Genomic DNA, 23,674 nt, shown 5'->3' with positions numbered 1-23,674 from the left:
AAAGCAGGATGAGGTGTGAGAATTGGAGTGAGTGCATGTATGTGTAAGTGTATGATGCTAGAGAGCGTGCAGGTAAGTCAAAAGGCAGCTAGGTAAAGGTTTGAAGGCAAAATATTTATACAATATTTTTAACTGAATATATAAAAGGAATAGGAATTGCAGAAAAGGTGCATAAGTTACATAATGTTGTTACACATGGGACCCTGTAAAAGACGAGTCACCCTAGGCCCCGAACCTTCGCTAAGAACAGTCCTGTAAAGATTATAAATTTATTGATGTATGTTTGGTCATCATATTGTATAATTCACACCCTTCCTTTATTAAAAATTTGCAACAGGGTTGATGTTCCTGGAGGAAGAAGCCAAATGGCAAACGATCTAGGTAAACTGGAAAAATGGTCAGAGCTGTGGCAATTGGCATTTAATGTAGATAAATGCAAAGTAATGCACCTGGGGCATAAAAACCCAAGGGCAGAGTATAGAATATTTGATAGTGTCCTAACCTCAACGTGTGAGGAAAGGGATTTAGGGGTAATTATTTCTGAGGATTTAAAGGTAGGCAGACAATGCAGTAGAGCAGCAGGTAATGCTAGCAGAATGCTTGGTTGTATAGCGAGAGGTATTAGCAGTAGAAAGAGGGAAGAGCTCACGCCGTTGTACAGATCGCTGGTGAGACCTCACTTGGAGTATTGTATACAGTACTGGAGACCGGATCTCCAGAAGGATATAGAAATGTTGGAGAAAGTGCTGAGAAGGGCTACTAAAATGGTTTATGGATTACAAGATAAACCTTACCAGGACAGGTTAAAGGATCTTAACCTATATAGCCTGGAAAAAAGACGGGACAGGGGGGATATGATAGAAACATTTAAATACTTAAAGGGAATCAACAAGGTAAAGGAAGATAGTTTATTTAAAAGGAGAAATACTACCACAACAAGAGGACACAACCATAAACTAGAGGGGCAAAGGTTTAATGGTAACATCAGAAAATATTACTTTACGGAAATGGTAGTGGACGCATGGAATAGCCTTCCAGCAGAAGTGGTAGATGTTAATACAGTAAAGTAATTTAAGCAAGCATGGGATAGGCATAAGGCCAAGCTAGATATAGGATAAGGGCAAGTACTAAAGGAAAGTACTCAGAAGGTTGGGCAGACTGGATGGGCCTACTGGTTCTTATCTGCCGTCACTTTCTATGTTTCTATGTTCCATTTCCATAACTGTCCATTTTATGTATTTTTATTGACAAAAAAAATCTAGATTTTCCTGATGTTGAAACAAGATACTGCCTATTCACATTAGCAATATAAGTAGAATATCCTCTCATAATATGTTGTTATTATTAGACAATTATCCATCTACAGCGATAGTATATGACAGTCTCAATACAAAAGGAAGATGCAAAGAAAATGATCCAATGATGCAGAGAACGAGACCGCCAAACCAAACATAAACCAAAGAACGTACTCCACCAAAATCCGTATACGAAAGGACTTTATTAGGTGGCAATAAACATGGGGGGACAATCAGCAGGGAGTAAAAGACTGGCCTAACGAGTTTGCTTGTGATTTTTTTTATTTGATCTATACCTGCAATGCTGTGTTTCCATGTGTTGTTTAATTGATCTATACCTGAACTACACAGGGTAGGAAAAGCAAGGTGTGGCACAGAATCTGTGGGTGATGACACAGGAGCGGGCCACACAAGGAACCTGAACACCTAAGGTCGGCTCTGGCCACACAATATCGACTGTATTAGCCAGCATAATGCACAGCTCGCAATATCAAATTGCAGGAGACAGATCTCTGTCACATATTGTTACTCATGCTAAGTTACATATCTTTATGAATCCTATGTAACTAAAATAATCAGTCTAATATCATTAATTTCCTTTTCATTTATTTATCCACTTTTCTTAAAATAACCTCTTGAAAATATAGTGGGGGGGCACAATTTTCTGTTCTTGCCTCTGATACAATGGCTCTGCTCTCTCTTCCTCTCTCTCTCTCTCTCTCTCTCTATATACACATTATACTTGGAGAAAACACTCCTCCTTTATAATAGAATAAAAAGGTACGAGACAGATGACTGAATCCAATGCATCTTTAATTTGTTATTTGACTATTTGAGGCTGACTATTTGCTGACTGAGACATTCTTTGACTTACTGGTATCTCCTTGTAGAATTGAACATCTTCTCAAATGCACAGCTCCAAAATATCAATACTCTACAATGGTTTCCAGAAAAAACAAATGTCTTGCTGTTCTTTCAATATTTTCTGTTTTCCCAATAAAAATATTAGGAGGTGGCTTAAACAACTTAGTTGGCGTGAAGAATCACAATATATAATTTGCTTTAAATACTTGAATCTGAGCTATATCCTGCAATACATAAATACTGTAATACTTAAAAAGCACGCCAGCTTTATTAGGCCAATGACAGAGGCGTATTTTAAAACACTCTAGTAGTACATGTACAAGGTCATTGTGGCTTTGAAAGTGGCATGATGGAGGCGCAAGGGAAATATGCAAAGAAAAAAAATGTTGTAAAGGTGACAGAACCTAATAACATCTAGTGCAACAAAATGAGTCTCCTCACTTCCCCCCATTGGAAGGGTTTAGGAGGACCTATCTCTCCAGCAGGGCCAGAGTGGCGATGATGAGGCGACTCTGGCCAAAGGCCACCTGATGTAGTAAGCGGGGCAGATGGCGGGATATTGACGGTTGGATGCCATGTTTGTGATGCTCACATGTCATGCAGTCAGGCATATCCACCCTGTGGCCACATACTGCAGCATCCGATCAGAAGAGTGAGTTTGTGGCACTGTCATGCCAAATAGCCGGTAATGCCTGCTGGTAAGTTCTTCTCATTGCACCTACAACAATACCTGTATCTCAAGACCCAGAATCCCATAGAGAACGGTTCACTTACTGTCCCTTTATCTGATCTGTATTTTCCTATAGCTGTAAGCCCTCATGAGCGGATCTCAATACATGATTGGTTCCCATGTGTTTGAACTGGTCTAAAATTGTGAGTACTCTCGACTTTATCCTGGGCGTGAGAATATGTTGGAGTTTTAGAAACAAGTGATCAAACCATGGGTTACAGGCAGGACTTTCCAGCGTTGATTGATTTAAAGTGACTATTTATACCGTTTGCACTTCACTTTAGCAAACGTAGGCCATCTAAAATAAGTCCAGCTTCCCAGGTTTAAAGAAAATATTTGTAGTTAACATTTGCAGCCACTAGCCATGTTTATATTTAACGATTTGACTAATAGAGAGGGGCCAGTTAATGGGTTAAAAATAGTCCATTAACAAGAATTTGTCCCCACATAATCTTTGAATAATCCATCTGGTACTTGTAGTGAAGTAAGGTGGGCTGATGCAGCTCACTACGGACTAATGGATTTCTTATCTGTCTGTGCAGTATTAACTTCACTTTCGCTGCCTCACACTGAAAATCCTTTATGAAGTGTGACTGTCGAGAGCTGAAATACCACTTTTTTTTTAACTCTTTAAAAGCTAAAGAAGATTTGTCTCCAAGTATTTTGAATGGCGCACATTATCACTGTATTTTCCGTGGACGCGTTCTAGTGAAGCAGAAAGGGCTGGTGTATCTCACCGCTGTCAGAAAATGGATCGTACAGACGCAATCATTTTAGTTTACATCATAATATCAAATGTATGTCATGTAATAGGTTCTAATTCTCCATGTAATTGCTCGCCTTCTTCTCCAAATAACTAATTGTTTTAGCTGCTGGCATCCACTGCTCGTTTGAGGGATTCCCTCCTGTATCCCCCTTATAGTTTGGCACTTGCTTCACATCAGTTCTCCTAGTTTTTGCTCCTGATATTTCATTTAGAAAACCACTTATTATAATCCCTCCCGCTTCTGCATGTAATCATTTATTATAAATCATTATATCGCCCCACAATATGACCGCATTAAAAACCCCCACATATAACCCGAGCCAATAGCTCCTCGCATTGGTCCATATAATTCCTGAATAGTAATATTTCCTTACTCTATAACTCCTGTTCTTCGAAACTTCTTCTTCGCCTCATCTTTCTGCTTCATATAACCTTTCTCTGTAACTCCATCTATTGTTTCTTATAAATATTTTATTTTGAATCCTCGTACTTTATAAGTCTTGGGTTTTTTTTGTATAATTCATGCACAAGAGTCTCTCCAGTGTAATAGGGAAAATAATATATATATATATATATATATATATATATATATAGTTTTAAATATAACTGTAGTTGACACTAATGAATAAATCTCTTTTATTTAAGAGCTTAAAGGGTCCTTTCCTCCATCTGAACCGATTGGACAGGGCACCTTCAAGAAAGAAAAGTAGTTTAAGGATACAAGATACAACGCACCGTTACAGTCTATCACCAAAAATAGTCTGACTGTTCTCTTCCCATCTGAAATACGGATCCCTCTTAGAAATCACTACCCTGTACGCGCATTTTAATCTGGAAAAGTGTTGCGTCTTGCACAATAAAAACGCTGAAACGCCAGGATGCTCCATCTATCTTCTCGAGTGAGAAAAAATCCATTCCTATTGATTTATGGCAGAGATAAAAGAGGGTGTCAGGGAGTGCCTCTTGGACTTGCCCACTTGTGTCCCTCTACCAAAATGCTTAACGTTTGGAAAAAAATTATCGGATACCTCTAAAAATATATATATTTTGGAACAGGGATGTGATGCATCATGCAGTCACTCTACAGAGTTCTATATAATGGTCATAAATTGAAACATTGTTTCTGTTCGCATATTCACATTACATGCTAAGGTGAATTGTTATTTGTGTTTATAAGACTACAAAGAGTTTGTTTAATGTTTACTGCTAAGACTACTTATTCTGCACTTATATGAATTAAACAAAAAAATACATATGTTTCTACATTCACATATATATATATATATATATATATATATATATATATATATATATATATAATATTCAATACAGATATTAATCTGTATTGAATAGTATATATTGGGAAAACATGCTCTATTTCCATGTGCATTAAACATAACAGTTTCTTTCATAAAGGGTTAATCTTTCTGATGCATGTGGACAAACATCCAACAGCAGCTTTTTTTTCTCTATAAGAAATCAGTGTTTAAGCATTAATCTCTTCTAAAGAAAATCCCCCCCACCCTTCCTGAGACCTCCACCTGGGATTTCATTCTTAGGAGAGCAGCGAAGCTTGCAATCAATAATGCAGAGCTAGTCATGGATAATTATCTGAGGACTTTAGGACCGCTCAGGAAACCTGGTGTAGTTCTGGTATAAGGTTCGCAATCTCTTGTTTGCTGGCATTTGGAAATCTTCTCTCCAAACAGCAAGACACTTCTCTCCTCCTCCTTTTGTGTGCCAGCTGCACCCCCAACTCTGTCCTGTTCCTTTTCTGCTGCTGTGTGCACAGGGTTAGCCTCTCCCCACCCCACCTTGACAGGAGAAGTCCCAGGCTTGTCACATTGAAACATGTGGCTTCTTCTCCACACATCAGAGCTATGTGTTTAGCATTAACTTGGAGGGACAGACTGGCCACTGGAAGGACAGCAAGGTCCCCACCCATAATGCCAATGCTAATTGGGAGTGATTGATGCTGCCTCTCAATCCACCTCAACAAATCTCTATTCTAAATAGGATGAGAGCAGGCTCTGCGAAGCATTTCAGCACTTGGAACCAACAGCATCTCCTCTACACTGCACATCTGGAGTCTGAGAGTGAAGGAAGCACCAGGAACACCTGGAAGTCAGAGTGACAAAGCTAGCTCCTGATTTTGATTGCTCTTAAGCATCTCCTCCTTTTCTCTTATTTCTTTTCTTTTACAGGATCTAAGTGGATAACATGCACTTTAATTTCCTAAAAGTACTTGTCCTCACAAAGCACACTGGGTGTCTCTACAAGGTGTGAAGATGCTCAGGATGTGGCAGTGATATGGATGGAAGGAGGTGATGCCTGGTCTTATCCCAAACTCTCTGGATACTGGTTCCTTTTAGAAAGAGGAGTCATTTCTTTTTTCTTGAAGTCAATCTGGATAAAAATTCTCCTGTTCATTAATGAGCACCAATAAAAGGATTATAACGCCTCACACAGGGACTTCTCTCTAATTAGGACACCGAATGCTTTCCTTCTGTAAGTACATACTTTCTTGAATGTAGCTTTTTCTCATTTGCATTTCTTTTATTGCTGAAATGTTCCAAGCAGCACAGGCTGGAAGCTGAGATTCAGGTGAACTCCCTCAGGATGATGAGATAACAAGGGGGGATAAGGTTCCTTTTCTTAATTGTTCCCTATTTTTTGCCAAGATGAGCTTTGAGGATGTCACACTTTGAACAGATCCCTGTGTCTCTGCTCTATGTCTTGCTGTTATGTGCAGCATCCAGTCTTTGAAACCATTTCTTTCTGATCTCTGTTATCAGCATGATATACATGTAGGTGACTCCTCAAGGTAGTATATCCCCTTCTTATATAATATATTCTATATTTATATTTATATATATATATATATATATATATATATATATAGCACTCTCATATTTGAAATGTGAAACATTTAATTAGCAAGCGGTGAGACTATGTCCCTTTTTATTAGTTATAGAATTTACAAAATTAAATGGCATGGGGTTTTTTTTGTAGGCATTCAGGTTCATACGTTGTATTTGTAGGTGAGCACCAGCAAAACTTACTATATAAAATAATAGTTAAATTCAGGAAAAAGGGATATTCACTTGGGTATTTATAAGAAAAAAGCTGTAAATTACTAGATAAATAATGGAAGATAGAAATAATAAAAATAATAATAATAAAAAAAAATGTGCAGTGCAAGAACCTTATGGATAATGCTATAACTATATGAGCCAGTGCCCTTATGTTTGCAGTACTTACTGTTTGAATGACTCCTCTACTGACCTCCTCAAGAGTCATTTATGGAAGCCTCTTGGCTGAAATACAGAACACAGTAATAACAATAAATCGTACTAGGATCCAGCGCAAACATAGGGATGTAATATCCGTAAAGTATGTGTTTTCAGCCCTTGTCACAGCGCTGACACTCCAGTTCTGATCGCCACAATAGGATGAGCGGACCGGGCACTCCGTAGTCATTAACATCTCCGCATCCAGAGAACGTCTAACTCTCTAGTTGTCCCTATTGCGAAGCGCAGAGTGCTGTTCGGCTCCCCCTGGTGGACAAGTGGAGGAGGTACATCCTATATAAACAGCTGGTAGTGTGAGCTGCTCAAGCAGAAGGGTTGTAAGTGAAAGCGCAAGGGGGTTTGCTTTGTGAATTGATTACTGCCGATTTCCCTTTACCTGGGGATCAATAAAGAACGTGTTGCTTGGCCTGATTACTAGTACTACTAACTAGGTAACTAGCAATAAAGTACCTGTTAAGCAAAGAGAGGATAAAACACATACAGAAAAAAATACAATCTACATAGAAAAGTTTTATCAATGGCTAGGCAACATAAACAGCTGAGCATATGTGTGTGTGTGTATAGTTTGTATATATATATATATATATATATATATATATATATATATATAATATATATACATACATACATACATACACACACATACAAGAATATAAATCCAAGACCTTTAATAAACAGAATTCATATCTATTTATATACAGAAGGAAAGCACAACGCTATGAGACTAGAACAGTACATGTGTGATATTAAACTGAGTTTATTAAAAATATTTATGACAAGATTACCAGTATGTGCCATTATGCCCTATATAGTGACTGTCTAATCCCATAGCATGGATATTACATGGCACAAATATTTTAATGCGAATCAGCACAGTATCATACAAAACGTCTACGTTATTAACCTAGAGGTATCTGTAATTAAGTGGCGTAAACTACCAACTAAATTATATTTAATTATATGTACCATTCGTTATCCGCACATATGGGACAACCACTTGAGCAAAATCTAGAATTCTAAACTCTGTTCCAATTACGCTAAGCCAACCACTGAAAAGCTGCAGTAAATGGATCAGGCTCAGTGGTCTGTTATAAAGAAGAGATTGTCAGATCAACTTTTCTTGAACTGCAACTCCTATTATCCTTAGTAAATCCAAGCAACCACTAAAATAAAAAAGCACAGTTGGCCAGCCCTCAACATTTGTGCTCAGCCCCTCATGAAAATGCTTCATAGACCCAAACACGTTACATTATAGATATTTAGTTATCTCCAATAATTTGTCATTTTTTACTTAGTACAGTAAATAAAATGATTTCCATTATTTTGTTCAACACACACTCTGTAGGCGAGCACATGGAAATGAATGTGAAGCTGTAAACTTATGGGTGACACATACTGTGAATATTTAGTAGTAGTGATCTCATTCTTGCAAATAAAAAAAGCAACCATTTTACAAATACACGAAAATTCTGTTTCTATATGCCACTGAGATTACTACAAACCCGTGGCTTCTACTCAGAAATATCAAGGAGTCCAGGTTACTGTGCTGAAATTTTTAGGGTCACAGAGCATGCTGGGAGTTGTAGTCTGCAGGACATGGTATTCCAAATAATGCCTATCAATATTGGCGTATCAACCTGTGAAATGTTTTTTTTATAATTATTTCTTTTTTCTCTAGCAGTCCTAGAAATGATAAAAACATAAAATCAATAAAAATAATCTCTTAACCCCTTTGTGACCAGAAGTTGAAAGAGAATACTTTTGTCTCTAGCACCTAGAGTTTTTATTTTTAAACTCAAATATGGTGCCCCGAGAAGCCTTTAAAAAAAAATATTTCTACACTACCCCTATACATGCTAAAATCAGCTACTGGTGCTATTAAAAATAATTATTAATCTAAGAATGTTTGTGGGTTACAAACAGCTATGTAAGTTTGTAAAAAAATATATCACGACACCTTTCTACAAATTGTCAGAAAACACAAACAAATTATAGCAGTGTTTAGTGTTTTATTATTATGTCATAAATCCCTACTTTTTTTAGGTCAACGCATCATCAACAAAAATCCACATTTTTCTTTTAACAATACAGTAAAATAGCAGATAATCCTTTCTTAAGGAAATCCTCCAATATCATTTTTACATACGATGCCCCAGTGATATGTTAATTTCCAAATATTTTCACCGGAATTAAGTGCTGTTATTTCTACATTTATCTATTCATGAATAACGTATGTCTTCGAAGAAAAAACAAAAATGATCTAACCATCAGAACAATAAGCAGTTAAAAAGTGTTTAGATTTTATAGAAAATCAGCTTTTTTTTAGCACACATAGATGAATTTTTAGGGGTTTTTTCCCCATGATATCCGACCACCAAAAGGCATATGCGAATGATCAGTCTTTGGCAATAATGCAAACAATATTCTCCATATAATTCATATTTTTACATGGATTCACAAAGGGAAAACTGGGTATGTGACACGCTAAAGCTGACCTTAGCTATTGCATTATCACAATAAAGGCACTCAATAAAATATCCATGTTCTGCGTTTGTTTTATAAGAAAGGAGAGAAAAAAAAAAAAACAAGGTCAAGAATCTCTTAATTCTGAAGTCTATTATGACTCGCACATTTCTGCTGTTGGTATAATGCATTATTATGGAGAAATAGCCAAGAAAATCCCACACACTCTAATTTCCCTTCATAATGCGGTTATCCGTGTGATCTGAAACTTCTGTAATTTCAGATACAAAAATGCTCTACTTATTTTAAAAGGGCACAGCAATATTGCCGTTATGATAATACCTTAATTTCATGGAAGCTTTTACTGTGATCAACCTTCAGTTCTCTAATTCAAATTTGGAACTGATTATCCACCAGAGTGGATTTTTAAAAAGAATCAAAATCTACAAAATTAAATATACGTATACAGACATCCGAATATATACACATCTTTTTATATCTATGTACATATATGTTTTGTTACAATATATTCCGTTAACAAATACGGTAAGATACTAAGTATCTAATACATTTCAAATAATAAGAGATCAGGAAAATGAGTCCAAAAAATAAAATACCATGATTTTATGCAATGCATCCTGTTGCAGAAAAATCCCTGCAACCAAATGCCTCTTAGACTGAAATATTGGAAGCTTTACTACATTTTTGCACAATATTGTGATTATTGTAGGATCCGCGTTAACGACTTCATCAGATGTAACAAGTTTCAGGGTCAATGAGATGTGGGAAGTGAAGGTATTATTTTAAATCATGACTTTAAGTGCTAACAGTGAGATTTGTGGAACTTAACTGAATCTCATATATCGCCCTAAGTCCATAAATCTGTTTTTTTACAAGTCTTAGGGACGTAAAACACAATTTTTTTGTGTGTCTCAGGAGAGGCGCCAAGTAGTTGTTAAATTATATGAATTTTGTATGCCTCTGATTTGACCAGCACTCACCGTTAATGGGTTTCAACCATAAAATATCTATTCTTGAAGGTATACCTATCATAGTACAGCCCTAAAATCTGGCACTTTCTTGTGTGTATTCTGTAGTGAAAAAAATATATAAGAATTTGTGCAGCGCTACAAAAAAAAATCACTTTTTGGTTGATGAATGCGACATCAGAGTTACTCTCTACACTCTGCATTGTAGAGTTTATAAGGAAACGAAAACCCTCCATTCTCCCATGACTTGGAGAAACTACAAGTGTCAAAGCTACATCCTCTGCAAAAGCCTGCATTTAAAATGTAATGTAATACATCAGGTTTTCCTGTTTTCTCCTTGTGAGCTTTCTACGCTTCGTGTCCTGATATTCTTTACAAGGGAGACGTGAGTAGTGGATGGTAGCATAAAAGTAATGCCAAATCAAGCTACCCCTTGTCTCCCTCCTTGTAAGAAGGATAATGTATTCACAATGAGGATGTGATACCTTGCTTATTTGCAAATCCATGTAGCGTTAGTTATGAGAGACATGATGGCAGCAGCAGCGAGGAATCCTCGACACTGGGATGTTACGTATGGGTAGTGGCACAAAATAACTTGGCTTATTATTAAACCGTAGGTGAACCCTAGCCTAACTCCAGTCTACGAGGAGCAGCAATCAAATTAGGGTAACTGGACAATAATTTGCACATGTACCCCTGTACTAATCGCTTGCTTACATGTCAATTGATGAAGTCTTAAAATTCTGGTGGGATTTTGGCTTTTGACAGTCTTCCCAGGCTTTAAGAGAAATAAACATTTGTTTGCAGGTATTACCTTTTGCCTTTATATCATATTTGAAACATAGAATGTGATGGCAGATAAGGACCATTAGGCCCATCTAGTCCGCCCATTTGTGTCCTGCTTCAAAGACTAAGACCTTAATCAGTCTCGTCCTAGATTCAGGATAGCCATATGCCTATCCCACACATGCTTAAATTCCATTACTGTGTGAACTTGTACAATGTCTGCTGGGAGGCTCTTCCACTCATCTACCACCCTCTCAGTAAAGTAAAACCTCCTTATTCTACTTACATTATTATTACTATTTTCTTCAATAAATTATTAGGGCATTTGTTTCTTTATCTTGTCCAATATTTTCACAAAGGTACACTCTTTATATTAAGTCAATCCAATTTCCTCCTTATAAAAATCAGTTGAAAATTTGAATTAGTCCCTCTGTAAATATCATAACTTATACTCAGACCTCAGACCCTAGCAAATAAATGCCTTTGGTTTTAATGTAAATATATATTAACATTTAATAAGGTGGATATATATATATATATATATATATATATATACACACCCAATCAACGGTGTCTGATGATTACAATTATAGTGCACATCACTCCACTCTCAACCTCTAGAAGAGATTAGCCAAGTAACAATCAGTATTTTCCTTTGGAAACTCACGAGGAAGCCTCCAGCTGGCCCTAAATGCCAGTTGGTGAAATGTAAACTCCACATTCTATGCTACTAGGGCTATAAAGAAAAGTATGGTCCACATCTTCATTATCCGAAGCAGCGATCATGGCTACCATCTAAGCATTTTTCCTTTTTGGAAATAGTTTTATAAAGCAAGTATATCTCTTGAGACATAGTATATTCTCCCTTTCAACTCTTTTTTGTTTATTCGATACATTTTGGTTGGCTTAGCCGAGTGGATCCATCCACGTACCCTAAATAATTCAGCATTGCACCCAAGCCTACTATGAGAACAGATGATTCCTCTTAAGGACCCAAATCCATCTGTCCCTTTTCCTCCCTCAGCATCCCTCTTATCTAGGAGCTCCGAGTGTCTGAATATATCCATGTTCTACAGCCCTAAATGCCCCAAGTATATGGACAGCAGAAAACATGCTTATGAATTGAGTAAATAAAATGAATTGTTCTTCTAAATGTCAGAGTAAAATACATAAGTAGCTGTGAGCAGATAACAAAACTTCCCCTTATTGACTGCTTTAAATATGTTCGATATAACCACATTTGTTTTGGATTATTGTTTTATTGGGTACTGTTTCAGTTGCCAGGCTATAGCTTGTAGATCACTAAAATAAAATACACATTGCTTTAGTTGCCACGTTTCAAATTTGTTCTCCAACGAATGCAACGTAACTTCTCTGTAATATAGTTTTAATGGCAAAAATAATTAAAATAATAATATGAGAGGGGTTTGTTCAGGAGGCCAACAGAATATGAATAAAATATTGTAGAAATAATGCTTATTTGTGGTAATTGAACCACTCTAGATCACTAATAAAAACATCCCACGATTAACCATATTTCACGTCCACCAAGGCCAAATTTTATCAATGCCTTGTTATCCACGGATATAACAGACATGACTTTGCTTGTAAAATCTCTGAAAACAGTTATTCCGAGCAAATTTTCTAGTGATTTTTACAGAGACAATCAGTGCAAATTGCCAATTTCCTTTGGACCCGCGCCTGATTGAATTAATTTCTCCAGCTCGCAGGAAAACGAGCCTTTTAGCTAATTTAGGTTTCATTATTCTGCGTGGAGAATCTGTTTAGACTCTGAAGTGGGTACTGTGAATGAGACCAATTTTCGTTTATTAATTGCTAGGCAGCTCGGATCTAATTTAGCATTTAATACCTCTCGCTGTGCCTCTTGGTGAATGCACAATGGAAGCCATATTTAATTTTTCTACGCAAATATTTCATACGCGTCTTTTGGTTCTGCTGTGTTGCCTTACTATCTAGTAAGGTACAAAAGAACTTGGAATCACAGTTCCCTGTTATTACCTTTTACAATTTTAATATAAAGGAAATCCTCAATGCTTAATCATTTGTTTTCGGTGCATGATTAATTATAAAACTAACATTGAACTAGACGGTCCGGGTAGTCTGTATCTCGCAAATATGTATAATGACAAAGAGTATCTGTACACTAACCAAAGAGAACCTATAGACTAAGTCTTATGGAGGGTTTCTGGGCCACAGGCCCCTTCTGTCTGATGCTATATATTGTGTATAAAATCTTAACTCAGGAACATATGCGACATAAGATCCCCCTTACTTGGTAGGTCCCGGAAAAGGCTCCACATTGTCCACTGGATAACTGATGCCTGATTAATTGTGTCTATCGGAAGCACATTATGCCGAGGTCATGATTGTGTTAATATTGCAGTGTGTAATGGCAGTGGGCTTATTATTTACATTGATAATATAGATGCTGCATAGTTTATATCTCCCCATCATACCCAGACAATCATTTGGAGTGGTTTGATAAGCCATCCTTTGATGTCTGTGGTGATCACAATAACTATTTACACAATATACTCTAGCAATAATGGTACTCACAACAGCCCTGTGTGTATCTGGGGTTAAATGTTTAATTGGATAACTCAACATGGTTTTCAGATGTGTCCCAGCGGGAATAAAATCCATTTATTAGCATTTTCCAGAAAAAAAATGACACCTAGTAATCCGCAAATATATTCACAAGGCCTGTGACCCCGATGTCTTATCTGTAATATACTCCTGGTCACTGCTTTTCTGTGTCAGCCGCACATCATTAAACACAGTCCAAGCCCATGCTGCTCAGACTGTCTGACACTCTAATACATTAGTGGTATCACTGATGCTAAAGGCAGATATTAATCATCTCTATCTGCGGTGAAGCATAGAGGCCCTACAGCATCTTGTCTGCAGCTAGTGGTCTTCCCCAACACTTGTTTTGGCTATGGAACAAATGAATGTTTCTAGCAAAGTCCTTAAGCCATGGTTATACCTCACATCTACAATATGTCCATCTAGTTTTGTAAAAGCAGCAAACCAGATGTCTTCAGACAAGCTACTCCTGAGGCCTGGTGAGCACTACCCCTGTTCTTCAGAAGCTGTACGCTTTGTTACAACAGGTTGAGTAGTCAACAAGTAACATTGCATAGATGATCTAGTCGGAATAAGCAATAGTGTCATTAGGTTACATTATTACAAATGTTTTGGATACATGTTCCATTTATTCCTATTTTGCCCCTGCTTCCTGTATTCAAAGATTATGCCTAGATTTTTGGAACTTCCAAACCTTTCTATTCCGTGATATAGGTCCGTGACGCACCTCTCCCCACACACACAGCACTTCACCAAGACGGTTTTATGAATTGACTATAATGTGAATGTAATGCATGGATGTATAAAGTCATTGGTTTTTTTTAATCAATTTAAGAGGGTCAGAGATGTAAATATAACATAAGGAAGTTTTATTTTACCCAGAGAATGGTAAATACGAGGAAAAGCCTCCAAGCAGAAACAGCAGCAGTTGATACAGTGAGGGAATTTAAATATGAACACATATGGCTATCCTGAATCTAAGAGGAGGGAATTAATCAATAAGCGTTACTGAAATTAATGAGAAAAATAAAATTTTTAGGTATTAGAACTTGAATTTGTCTGCAGAACTTGTCTTAGTTTGGATGTGAAAATTATACGTACCTAATATGATACATAAACATGAGATACCATGGTAGATAAGAGGAATGCTTTAATCTATAAATGGTTTCTTGTGCATGGCTTAAAAATCATGAGTACCCTTCAATGAATGATTAGCTGTCATCCTTATTGATAAGTTCCAACAAATGTCAGGCTATGTTCCTGTATAGAAAAACATTGATTTTTCAGACAATAAACTCCACCATGTATTTTCCTTCTTCTTTTTTTAAAGGTGAAGAAGTCAAAAGCTAAAGGAAGATTGATAGCAAGTTTATCTTACTTCACCTGGAACTTTGAAGTCCCATTTTGGTTTATCATCTGTGTAAAACACACCGTACAATGGTACAACCATTTTGAGAACTATACCATCATTGGACACAAAGAAGAAACACTGTAGGTAGAACATTTTAGATATAGCAAACTAACCAGAACTTTGCACAATCTGCATAGTCTACAGGTAACTGTGACTTAGTTTGCGTGCTAACACCATCCATGAATGAAGAATTTTAATATCCATTTAATATCAATGAGATATCAATCTTGAAATTCTAGGAAAGTATTAATGATGCTGGGCTTTCATCAGTCTCCTGAACTGTATAGTAAATACAGCACCTTGTTTATCTTTGGCCTGTAGAACTCAAACAACTTGGAAGTACTCAATTGCTGAAGTGTTGTAACCAAGAAGGATTTCATGATGTACCTGCTCCTGATTCTCCATTTTCACACACTGTGGGTGACACTCTCCATAGCAATGCAACACGGTCACTATGATGTTTGTAAGACACTCACAAAGTCTGACGAGGGAATTGTTTGGGAATATATGGCTTGTCAGCCAGAATCTGTAGAAATGACTCAGTATCTCAAGGTAACAATTGATCCTCCAAACAGCACTTGTGGAGACCCTCCGGAGCCCTTCTGTGCCATGGTAAGTGTCATATTTAACTATGAAGATGCATTAGCATTAATTTCATATTTTCCATATTTTCCATAATGTCAACAAATACTGTGGCATTGGCCTGTGCAGATGCAAGCAAATACATGTCAATGTAACGTTTGATGTCATGTGACAAAAGATAGATTAACTGGTAATTTGTCAGCAAAAAGGCACAAGAAAAAGGAAATTCCAATGCCATATGTGTAATATTACGAAAGACAATTGCATTGGTTCCTGTAATAATTAATCCACTTTAAATGCTGAATAGTAATTCATTAGAATGACGAAGTACTCTAAGGTATAGTATAGAACATGTAGAATTTTCCTACATTGCGATAAAAAAACTATCACGTTGAATCAGAGTAAAAATCGTGCCTATATCTTCAATGAAACACAGAGCTATAAACCAGGAAAACCTCAGAATACAAGTAATGACTTGTTTACATTTTCAAAAGGAGACAGTCTTTGTCGTGGTACGCACGGAAATAATCTTATCTGCTGATCATTTTGCTAACACCTTCATTAGCTTTTTGTATCCTTGGGGACTAACGCCATGCCAGATAAGGCTTACAGATTTTCATCCAATAATCCATACTTATGCACCTGCTCCATGCCAAGGATTTCTACCCAGAACTCTACATGTTGCATAGAGGTTTTGAAAGGATGTCTTTGTGATTTATTTTCTAGTTGCTAGTTAAATATTTTGATCTATTCTCAAAATTGAATGTTCAAATCTATTCCTTATATTGGTGATAATGGAATTAGTTTTGACCAAAGGATGAGCTAAACGAACTGACATCCGGGAAAGTGCTACAGGAAAGGCTCTAGTTGCAAACTGGTTTGGTTGTCTGTAATATCATTTTAGAAACTAGTATTTTTTATATGATCCCAAAAAACCCTGTATTCTTAAGTTCTGTTTCTGTAAGAATTATTTTAGTCTAAAACTTTTAGGACAACACGTCATTCTTCTACATTCTTCACATCTCTTTTTTTATACATGAAATTGCCATGCTACAAAGGAAGTGAAAGATCAGTATTCATCCTTTCAAGACTTTAGAACCTCTTTCAAGAAAAGATGGTATACCACTTCATCTTAAAATTTTGGCCAGATAAATGCCTTGGCGTTTATCATCTGTCTGATATATGTGGATTTTTTTTTTCTTTTCTTCTTAATAGCTTTATAAAAATGTGAATAATGAGAGTTTGCGAAGCCTACTCTGCTTTGTAAATGATTGCCTTGACTTTCTGTAATGCATTGTGGAAAAACATCAATAAGTCGCAGAATTTGTGAACAGCTGTATTGATTTAATTCAATTTTAGTATGCTGTAATACAAGAAAATCCACAGCAAATGTAATAAATAACATTAATATAAGGTACATTCAAATTAGGTAGCATTTACCATATAAGTTGATTCCATCTACAAGAACCAGAGGATTATGTCAAAGGAACCATTGACATCTCCTCCATTGTGCAGAACACATCTCCTGAAATGGGGATGGGGAAAGGGGCCAATGCAAATGAGAGGATTTTGCGTTATGACATTTTAAGCTATTATTTGTATTAAAGTACATGTGATGACTGGAGTTTTCCTTTCATTTACATATTCTGGGAAGAAGGAATATTTGTATTGGTTATAGCAATTACACATAATGTATGTCATTGTGACAAGTGCAACGGATGTGAATGTCCACTCTTACCTTCCTTCTAACCTTCTCACTCACATAAAGGAATGCTTATCTATAACACATTTTCTGTAAATGTTCCCATCTAAAAAAGGAAAATCATGTCCAAATCTTGTATACAGCCAGTAAATCCTGGTTGATGCACATGTGGGCAAGCCAGTGCATTGCCTTCTGAATCCCCAAACACATTGTTTTTATAAGATCACAAAAGGGACAGCAAATGAGGATGACTTCTCTGAAACATCCTTTAGTGTTCCAGAATTAATGGAATAATAAAAAAGCAGAAATGACAATTTTTTTGTCAAGTCTTCAAGAAAAAGAACTGATTAAATGGTGTGCATATAATTTAATCTTTGTAGAATTTGCCTAATCCATACTCACTAACATTTCCTTCCTAGATCCCAGAGGGGGGCTTAAAGGATGGGGCCCCACACTATGCATGACCCTGCAGCATTTAGGCTGTGTGTGTCTTAGACATACACAGTTAACACGCAATGGTGCCTGTTCACAGTGTAATACACTATGCATAGGCAGTAGTTTTTTGCCAGGACAGACCCGAAGTTGACAGGGCAGGACCCAAAAATGGACTGTCGCGGGAAACTCAGAACTGTTGGCAGATATGCTAATCCATAACTAGGCTATGGTACCCTAATAATCAAGCAATTCTTATTAATTATGCATGCACAGTTTATTATACTAACCAACAACACACTCAAAAACACTATTAAAATATAGCACTGCAATATTTTAAAAACCTAAACACGGAGCCATTTGCTCCTGAAGCATAGAAATTGAGATTTTGCTGATGAATAAAAGGATGCTTGAGATTTACAAACACTAAATGCAAAAATGCTGGATGAATACCAGGTGCAAAATATTTCTTGCGCAAATCCCAATTTAATGGTAAATGAAATAAGTTCTAGTCAGACTGCACCCTGTGAATATAAATGTAATAAGGTAGAACCATGCCTATAGAAGTATGTAGGCTTTATTGGCTATGCAAAATAAATAAAGAAAAAAAAAACATTTATATAGATCTAGCATAAGAAGAAGCATGTTCTTTATACCTCTACCCAGGCTACCCAAGGGATGAGTTGGCGGGACAAAAAAAAAATCAAAGTTTGATTTGGAATGCTCTATTTTTTTATATGGGGAAAACTCACCTGGATCCTTTGCTTGGTAAAACCCCCAAGACTCACGTACCACTCGTGAGTTAATTCCCCTTAAAGCACTAGAGTATACATTCAGAGTAACTAACGAAAACTATAACATATTCACTGCACAATGAATTCCCCGAGCCACTTCTCAATTTCCAAATATTTGCAGCAAACTAGGATTAATGAATTCCCCGATAAAGTAACTGGTATGCATAAATTATGTATGTTTTATAAATTTCATTCAATAATAAAATTATAATGTGCACTAGTAAAATTTGACTGTCTAGCTATAGTGCGACCATGTAGGTAGTATACATTTCATCGAAAGGACTACGATTATGTTTACAGCAGCCTGGCGCTGAATTACAATGATCTTTTTTGCATATTTATCATATTGGTCTTCATCTTCCGCTTTTTCTTTCTTAGTGCATGCCTACAATTTACTTATATGTGTTTCTTTTACATACAGATCTAGCTTTCTGCCCTGTATAGTTTGATACACGATGCATTCTAGCATCTCTAGGACCGTACAGCCGGGATGCAGGTGTCTTCCTCCTTACACAGTGCAGTTACGCTTGGTTAGAGAGCAGCTCTTAACTCAGTGCTATCCATCAGTGAAACATCTGTAAATTGTCTGCAGAGAAGTAACGAGCCATCCACAGTTGAAATCACTAAAAAGGTAAAGTGCCATTCTCTGGGTGCTTTGTCTTTTATACAGTATCAGTTAGCGTAGCATTTATTACAAACGTATCCATTCATAATGGAGCTGGAGATTTGGCAGAGGGCACACTCTCTCCTGCACTCTGATTGTTCCACACCACTGCAGCCATAACTACTTTATGTAGCTGCCAGACCCGGACTGACCGTCAGGCACAACAGGCAAATGCCGACACTACCTCCTACCTACCTTTAGCATATCATAGTTTAGCTTGCAGCTACATACCTGGCTACTGGTCGTGATGTATTTACCGTAAACACTATGCTTGGCCTGACCCAGGATGGCACTTCCAGCCACCATCTTCATCCTCACCATCTTCATCCTCACTTACAACTCACCCAGTGAGCAGCGGCACACCAGGGAGGCCACACCACCGAAGAGTGGATCTGCCCCACGGCCACCCTAAGTCTGGGCCAAGTTGGCCTAGGACAGGATATCTTGCCTACATTGGGCATAACGTCCCAAAAACAATTTAACTCAAAAGTTCAGTACTGGTAGCTACTATATTAACAGCTCCATATAACTTCCCAAACAACTATACTTGGATCTTCTGAAGAATGCTGGTCCAGGGGATCAGGGGCAGACCTGTTCATGGCTAGCAATGACTGGGAGGTAAAGGTGCGATGGCTCTCAATGGTGCTTATCACCCTTCCTTGGATGAAAATGCCCAGTAATCAATGTCACTATTTCCACTAATACATTAATAATTTCTTGTGTATTTTAAATAAAACTGCACCTTGTTTTGATTTTAAATCATTTTTTTTAATACACAAAAAAAGAAAAATATGACTTTTAAAATGGAATTTATGCAGTTGGTTTTCTGAAAGAAAAAAAAAAACCACTGGGTGCTGACATTTTAGAAAAGATACCAGAATGTTTGTTTTGTGTTATCGCAAAATGAGAAGCCCCTAATGTGTTTGTCCGACCCCTGGAGAATGGTCATAATGTAACTAATCTGCAATGTATCTCTCATAAAAATAACTTATCTAGGTCTGACAGCCAAGACAGCTGGATATTCAATTACCAATAATGACACTGTTCTGCGAAAGCAGGAGATGCATTCTATCCCTGCTCTGACACATTGTCATTATGCATTATATTAGCAATTTTGGCACCGGTTGCTGAGATCATCTTGTATGCAAGAGATACATGATAAATATGTGATATGTAAACATGCATACCCACCCCACAGAATATCAGATGAATGACTTTGCAAGAAACACTCCATGACCATGATCTATTATAGAAGCCAGAGACCTGGCACTAAGACAATGATGTATGGTTTACATCACCCTCTGACTTATTCACTTTAGAACAAAAAGGTGAGCAGGACAAAAAAACATGTACCTTTTGTCTTAGACAATCTCACCTGCTAAAGACATAATTTCTTTTTTGTTGGATTGTAAATACTGGTGCGTTCCTTGAGGGTAGTATTGAGAAGTGTAGAAGAATTAGGACCTGCATTCAGAGATTACAGGTGCAGTATGGGCGACAGATTAAAGAAGAAGATAACACATGGAACAGCTTCCCAGAAGACGTTGTAGATGCTAAAACAGTGAGGGAACTTAAACTCACAAGGGCTAGGCACAAAGCCAGCCTTAAGTGTTCTGACGCCCTGTGCGGACTACTCCTCTGGCGCCCCCCCACTCTGCCCCTTCTCACTGCCCCCCTGCCCCCCATCCTCTGCCCCTTCTCACTGCCCCTTCTCCCTATCCTTACTTACCTCGTTGCCGGAGTCCTGCGGTGGGAGCGGGAGGCGTCCATCTTCCCACTCTGCCCCTTCTCACTGCCCCCCCTGACCCTTCTCACTGCCTCCCCCCTGCCCCCCGTCCTCTGCCCCTTCTCAATGCCCCTTCTCCCTATCCTTACCTCATTGCCAGAGTCCTGCGGTGGGAGCGGGAGGCGTCCATCTTCCCGATCTGCCTCGGTGCACGCTTCATAGATGAGCGCCGGAAAAATTCCGGCGCTCAGCATGAAACGCCGGCACCGCGACGGAGTCACGGAGAGTGAGGGGCGCCGAGCGGCTGCAGCAAAACTTCACGAGCGACCACTCGGCGCCCCTACCCGGGACTTAAATTGAAACATCGTTTTTTTTGTTTGTTTTAACTTTATTTAACATCCTCCATGTTAAAGAAAGTTAAAAAAAAAACTTTAATATGGAGGATGTTAAATAAAGTTAAAAAAAAAACAAAACAAAAAAACGATGCTTTAATTTAAGTCCCGGGCAGGCGCCCCTGTTGCCATGGCGCCCTGTGCGGCTGCACAGGTCGCACACCCCTAAGGCCGGCCCTGGGTAGGCATATTGCTGTCCTAAATCTAAGAGGAGACTAAGCAGTGATTAAGGTTTGAGTCTTTACATCATGAAAAATGGGAAGACTAGATGGGCCAAACGGTTCTTATCTATCATCAAATTCTATGTTTCTGTGGGGTTTTGGTTTGTCTGCCCCGCATTACTGTTATAGGAGAAGCTGCAAAACTGTACATCTGAGCTGTCCCTTAATCAGTCATGTGAAGCAGTCCGAAACCATTATTATAGCTGCTATTGTTATTGGAGAGGCGGAAGGCGGTTTTCAGCAGCCAGAGGGAGTGCTCCCTGACCCAGGTATCAGTAAGCTGAGCATTGGGAGGAAAAATACTTTCACTCTATTTGTCTTAAGTCAGACAGACACATACAAAAAGATACATTAGCTGTACATGCACATTTTATGTGTGTGGACAAAGTGTCAGCCACACACCACTCTCATCCACCAAGCTCACGCTGTACCACACACTTACACTCTTGCTTTGCAGTAAACAAACTCTTAAGGTGCGCCATTTAGAGCAGCGGCTCGGAGGGAGACTGTGAACAGAAGGCTTTGTGTGATTCAGGGGCTGGAGTTGCTGAGCTAAGAGAAATTCAAACCCTTAAGTGCTGCTATATTCTTCTCCGCCAATCCAAACTAAATTAAGATGTCTTCTGAGCCTGGTACATTGTCCCAGCAGAGACATAGTTACAGCAGAATTGTGCATTAATTAATGTTAATCTATTCTTGGGATAGTTGTGGCCCATTGTACTGCACTGCAGATATTGTTGGCACATTATAAAGAGATGATAAGCTAGCGTTGCAGCAGAACGGTGATAACCAGGAGCTTGAACTTCTTCGGCTGTTGTGTGAATATAGTTCAGCATTCTAGTGAATATTACACTGCAAGTTTCCCAGCGCCATTAACACTTAGTGTTGCTAAGGAGTGAGTAAACCTCATTCATATGATAAGTTAAGTTTACACAATCATTATAATAAGTGGTAAAAAAGTGAGTTAAAAAAATCAGTTTCGCTCCCCTGCTTTCTCTCGCTGGTGCTGACTATAACATGCTGTGCAAAGCTGAGGACAATGAGAAAACGAACATCACTTATGTTTTCCACTTATCTACCATCTTCTTTCTTTACTATGAACATGAGTTGAACAGCCTACGATGAGAAGTGGTAGATGTTAATACAGTATCATCCTTAGGACGGGCATAAAACTATCCGGATTCTTAGAGGAGACCAAGATCTAAGGAATGTTTGAGTCTTTACAGCATGAAAAATTGGCAGACCAGGTGGGCTGAATGGTTCATGTCTTAGAGTAGACAATTCACAAGTGGACTTGTCACCTATGAGTTTATGGTAGTATTTAAGATATCTACAATAAAAGACTTGCACATCTTCTTCACTGGACTTTGAGGGAAGAGCAGCATGATCCGGCATTCACTGGCATGGAGGTATTGGTTATCCTGTGGATTTGAGGGGGAAAGTTTTGAGGAGTCGGGGAGGTGGGTTTAGCGGGATTATTTTCTACCTTTAGCGAGTTCCTCTCCTGCCCTATATCTGTCTATGGTTTCAGCGGGGACCTAAGGTTCCTGTGGTTGTTTTAGTGGAGTCAGTTGTGAGTTGCGTGGTTTGCTTTTTATGTATGGGAACTATGCTGGTTATGATGGGTGTTCTAGACCTTTTCCCATGGGCAACACATTCAAACAGATTTTGCATATACCTACTACTGTAGATTATAGGTATAATCAGGGCCGGCCCTACAATGGAGCCGACTGGGGCAATTGCCCCAGGCGGCACTTCAGAAGGGGCGGCACTTTGCCGCCCCAAGCGGGTTTTTTTTGTTTTTTTTGAAGCGGAGGAGAGAGAGGGGCACCGAGTGGTTTTCGCTTACCCGCTCGGCGCCCCTCTCTCTCTCCTCTGCGGCGAGTTTCCCTGTTCGGTCTAGGTGGCGGCTTGTAATGCAGAGCGCCGGAAGTGACGT

At 38.2% G+C, this 23,674-nt stretch overlaps 1 protein-coding gene across 1 annotated transcript in view; it reads left to right on the top strand.

Moving 5' to 3' along the window:
- The first annotated feature begins 15,603 nt into the window (after positions 1-15,603).
- LOC149280809 (netrin-G1-like) overlaps positions 15,604-23,674 on the top strand; it is a 102,227-nt gene continuing 94,156 nt past the window's right edge. The window contains exon 1 of the mRNA XM_089500103.1: positions 15,604-15,834. Coding sequence (XP_089356229.1) covers positions 15,604-15,834 — 231 coding nt within the window. The remainder of the gene's footprint in view (positions 15,835-23,674) is intronic.

This window comes from Sceloporus occidentalis, unplaced genomic scaffold (assembly GCF_023333645.1).
Source record: "Sceloporus occidentalis isolate IW3139 unplaced genomic scaffold, rSceOcc1.0.p SCAF_147, whole genome shotgun sequence".
Taxonomy (NCBI): Eukaryota; Metazoa; Chordata; class Lepidosauria; order Squamata; family Phrynosomatidae; genus Sceloporus; species Sceloporus occidentalis.
The sequence above is the reverse complement of the archived record's forward strand: the minus strand, read 5'-3'. Positions and strand labels throughout refer to the sequence as shown.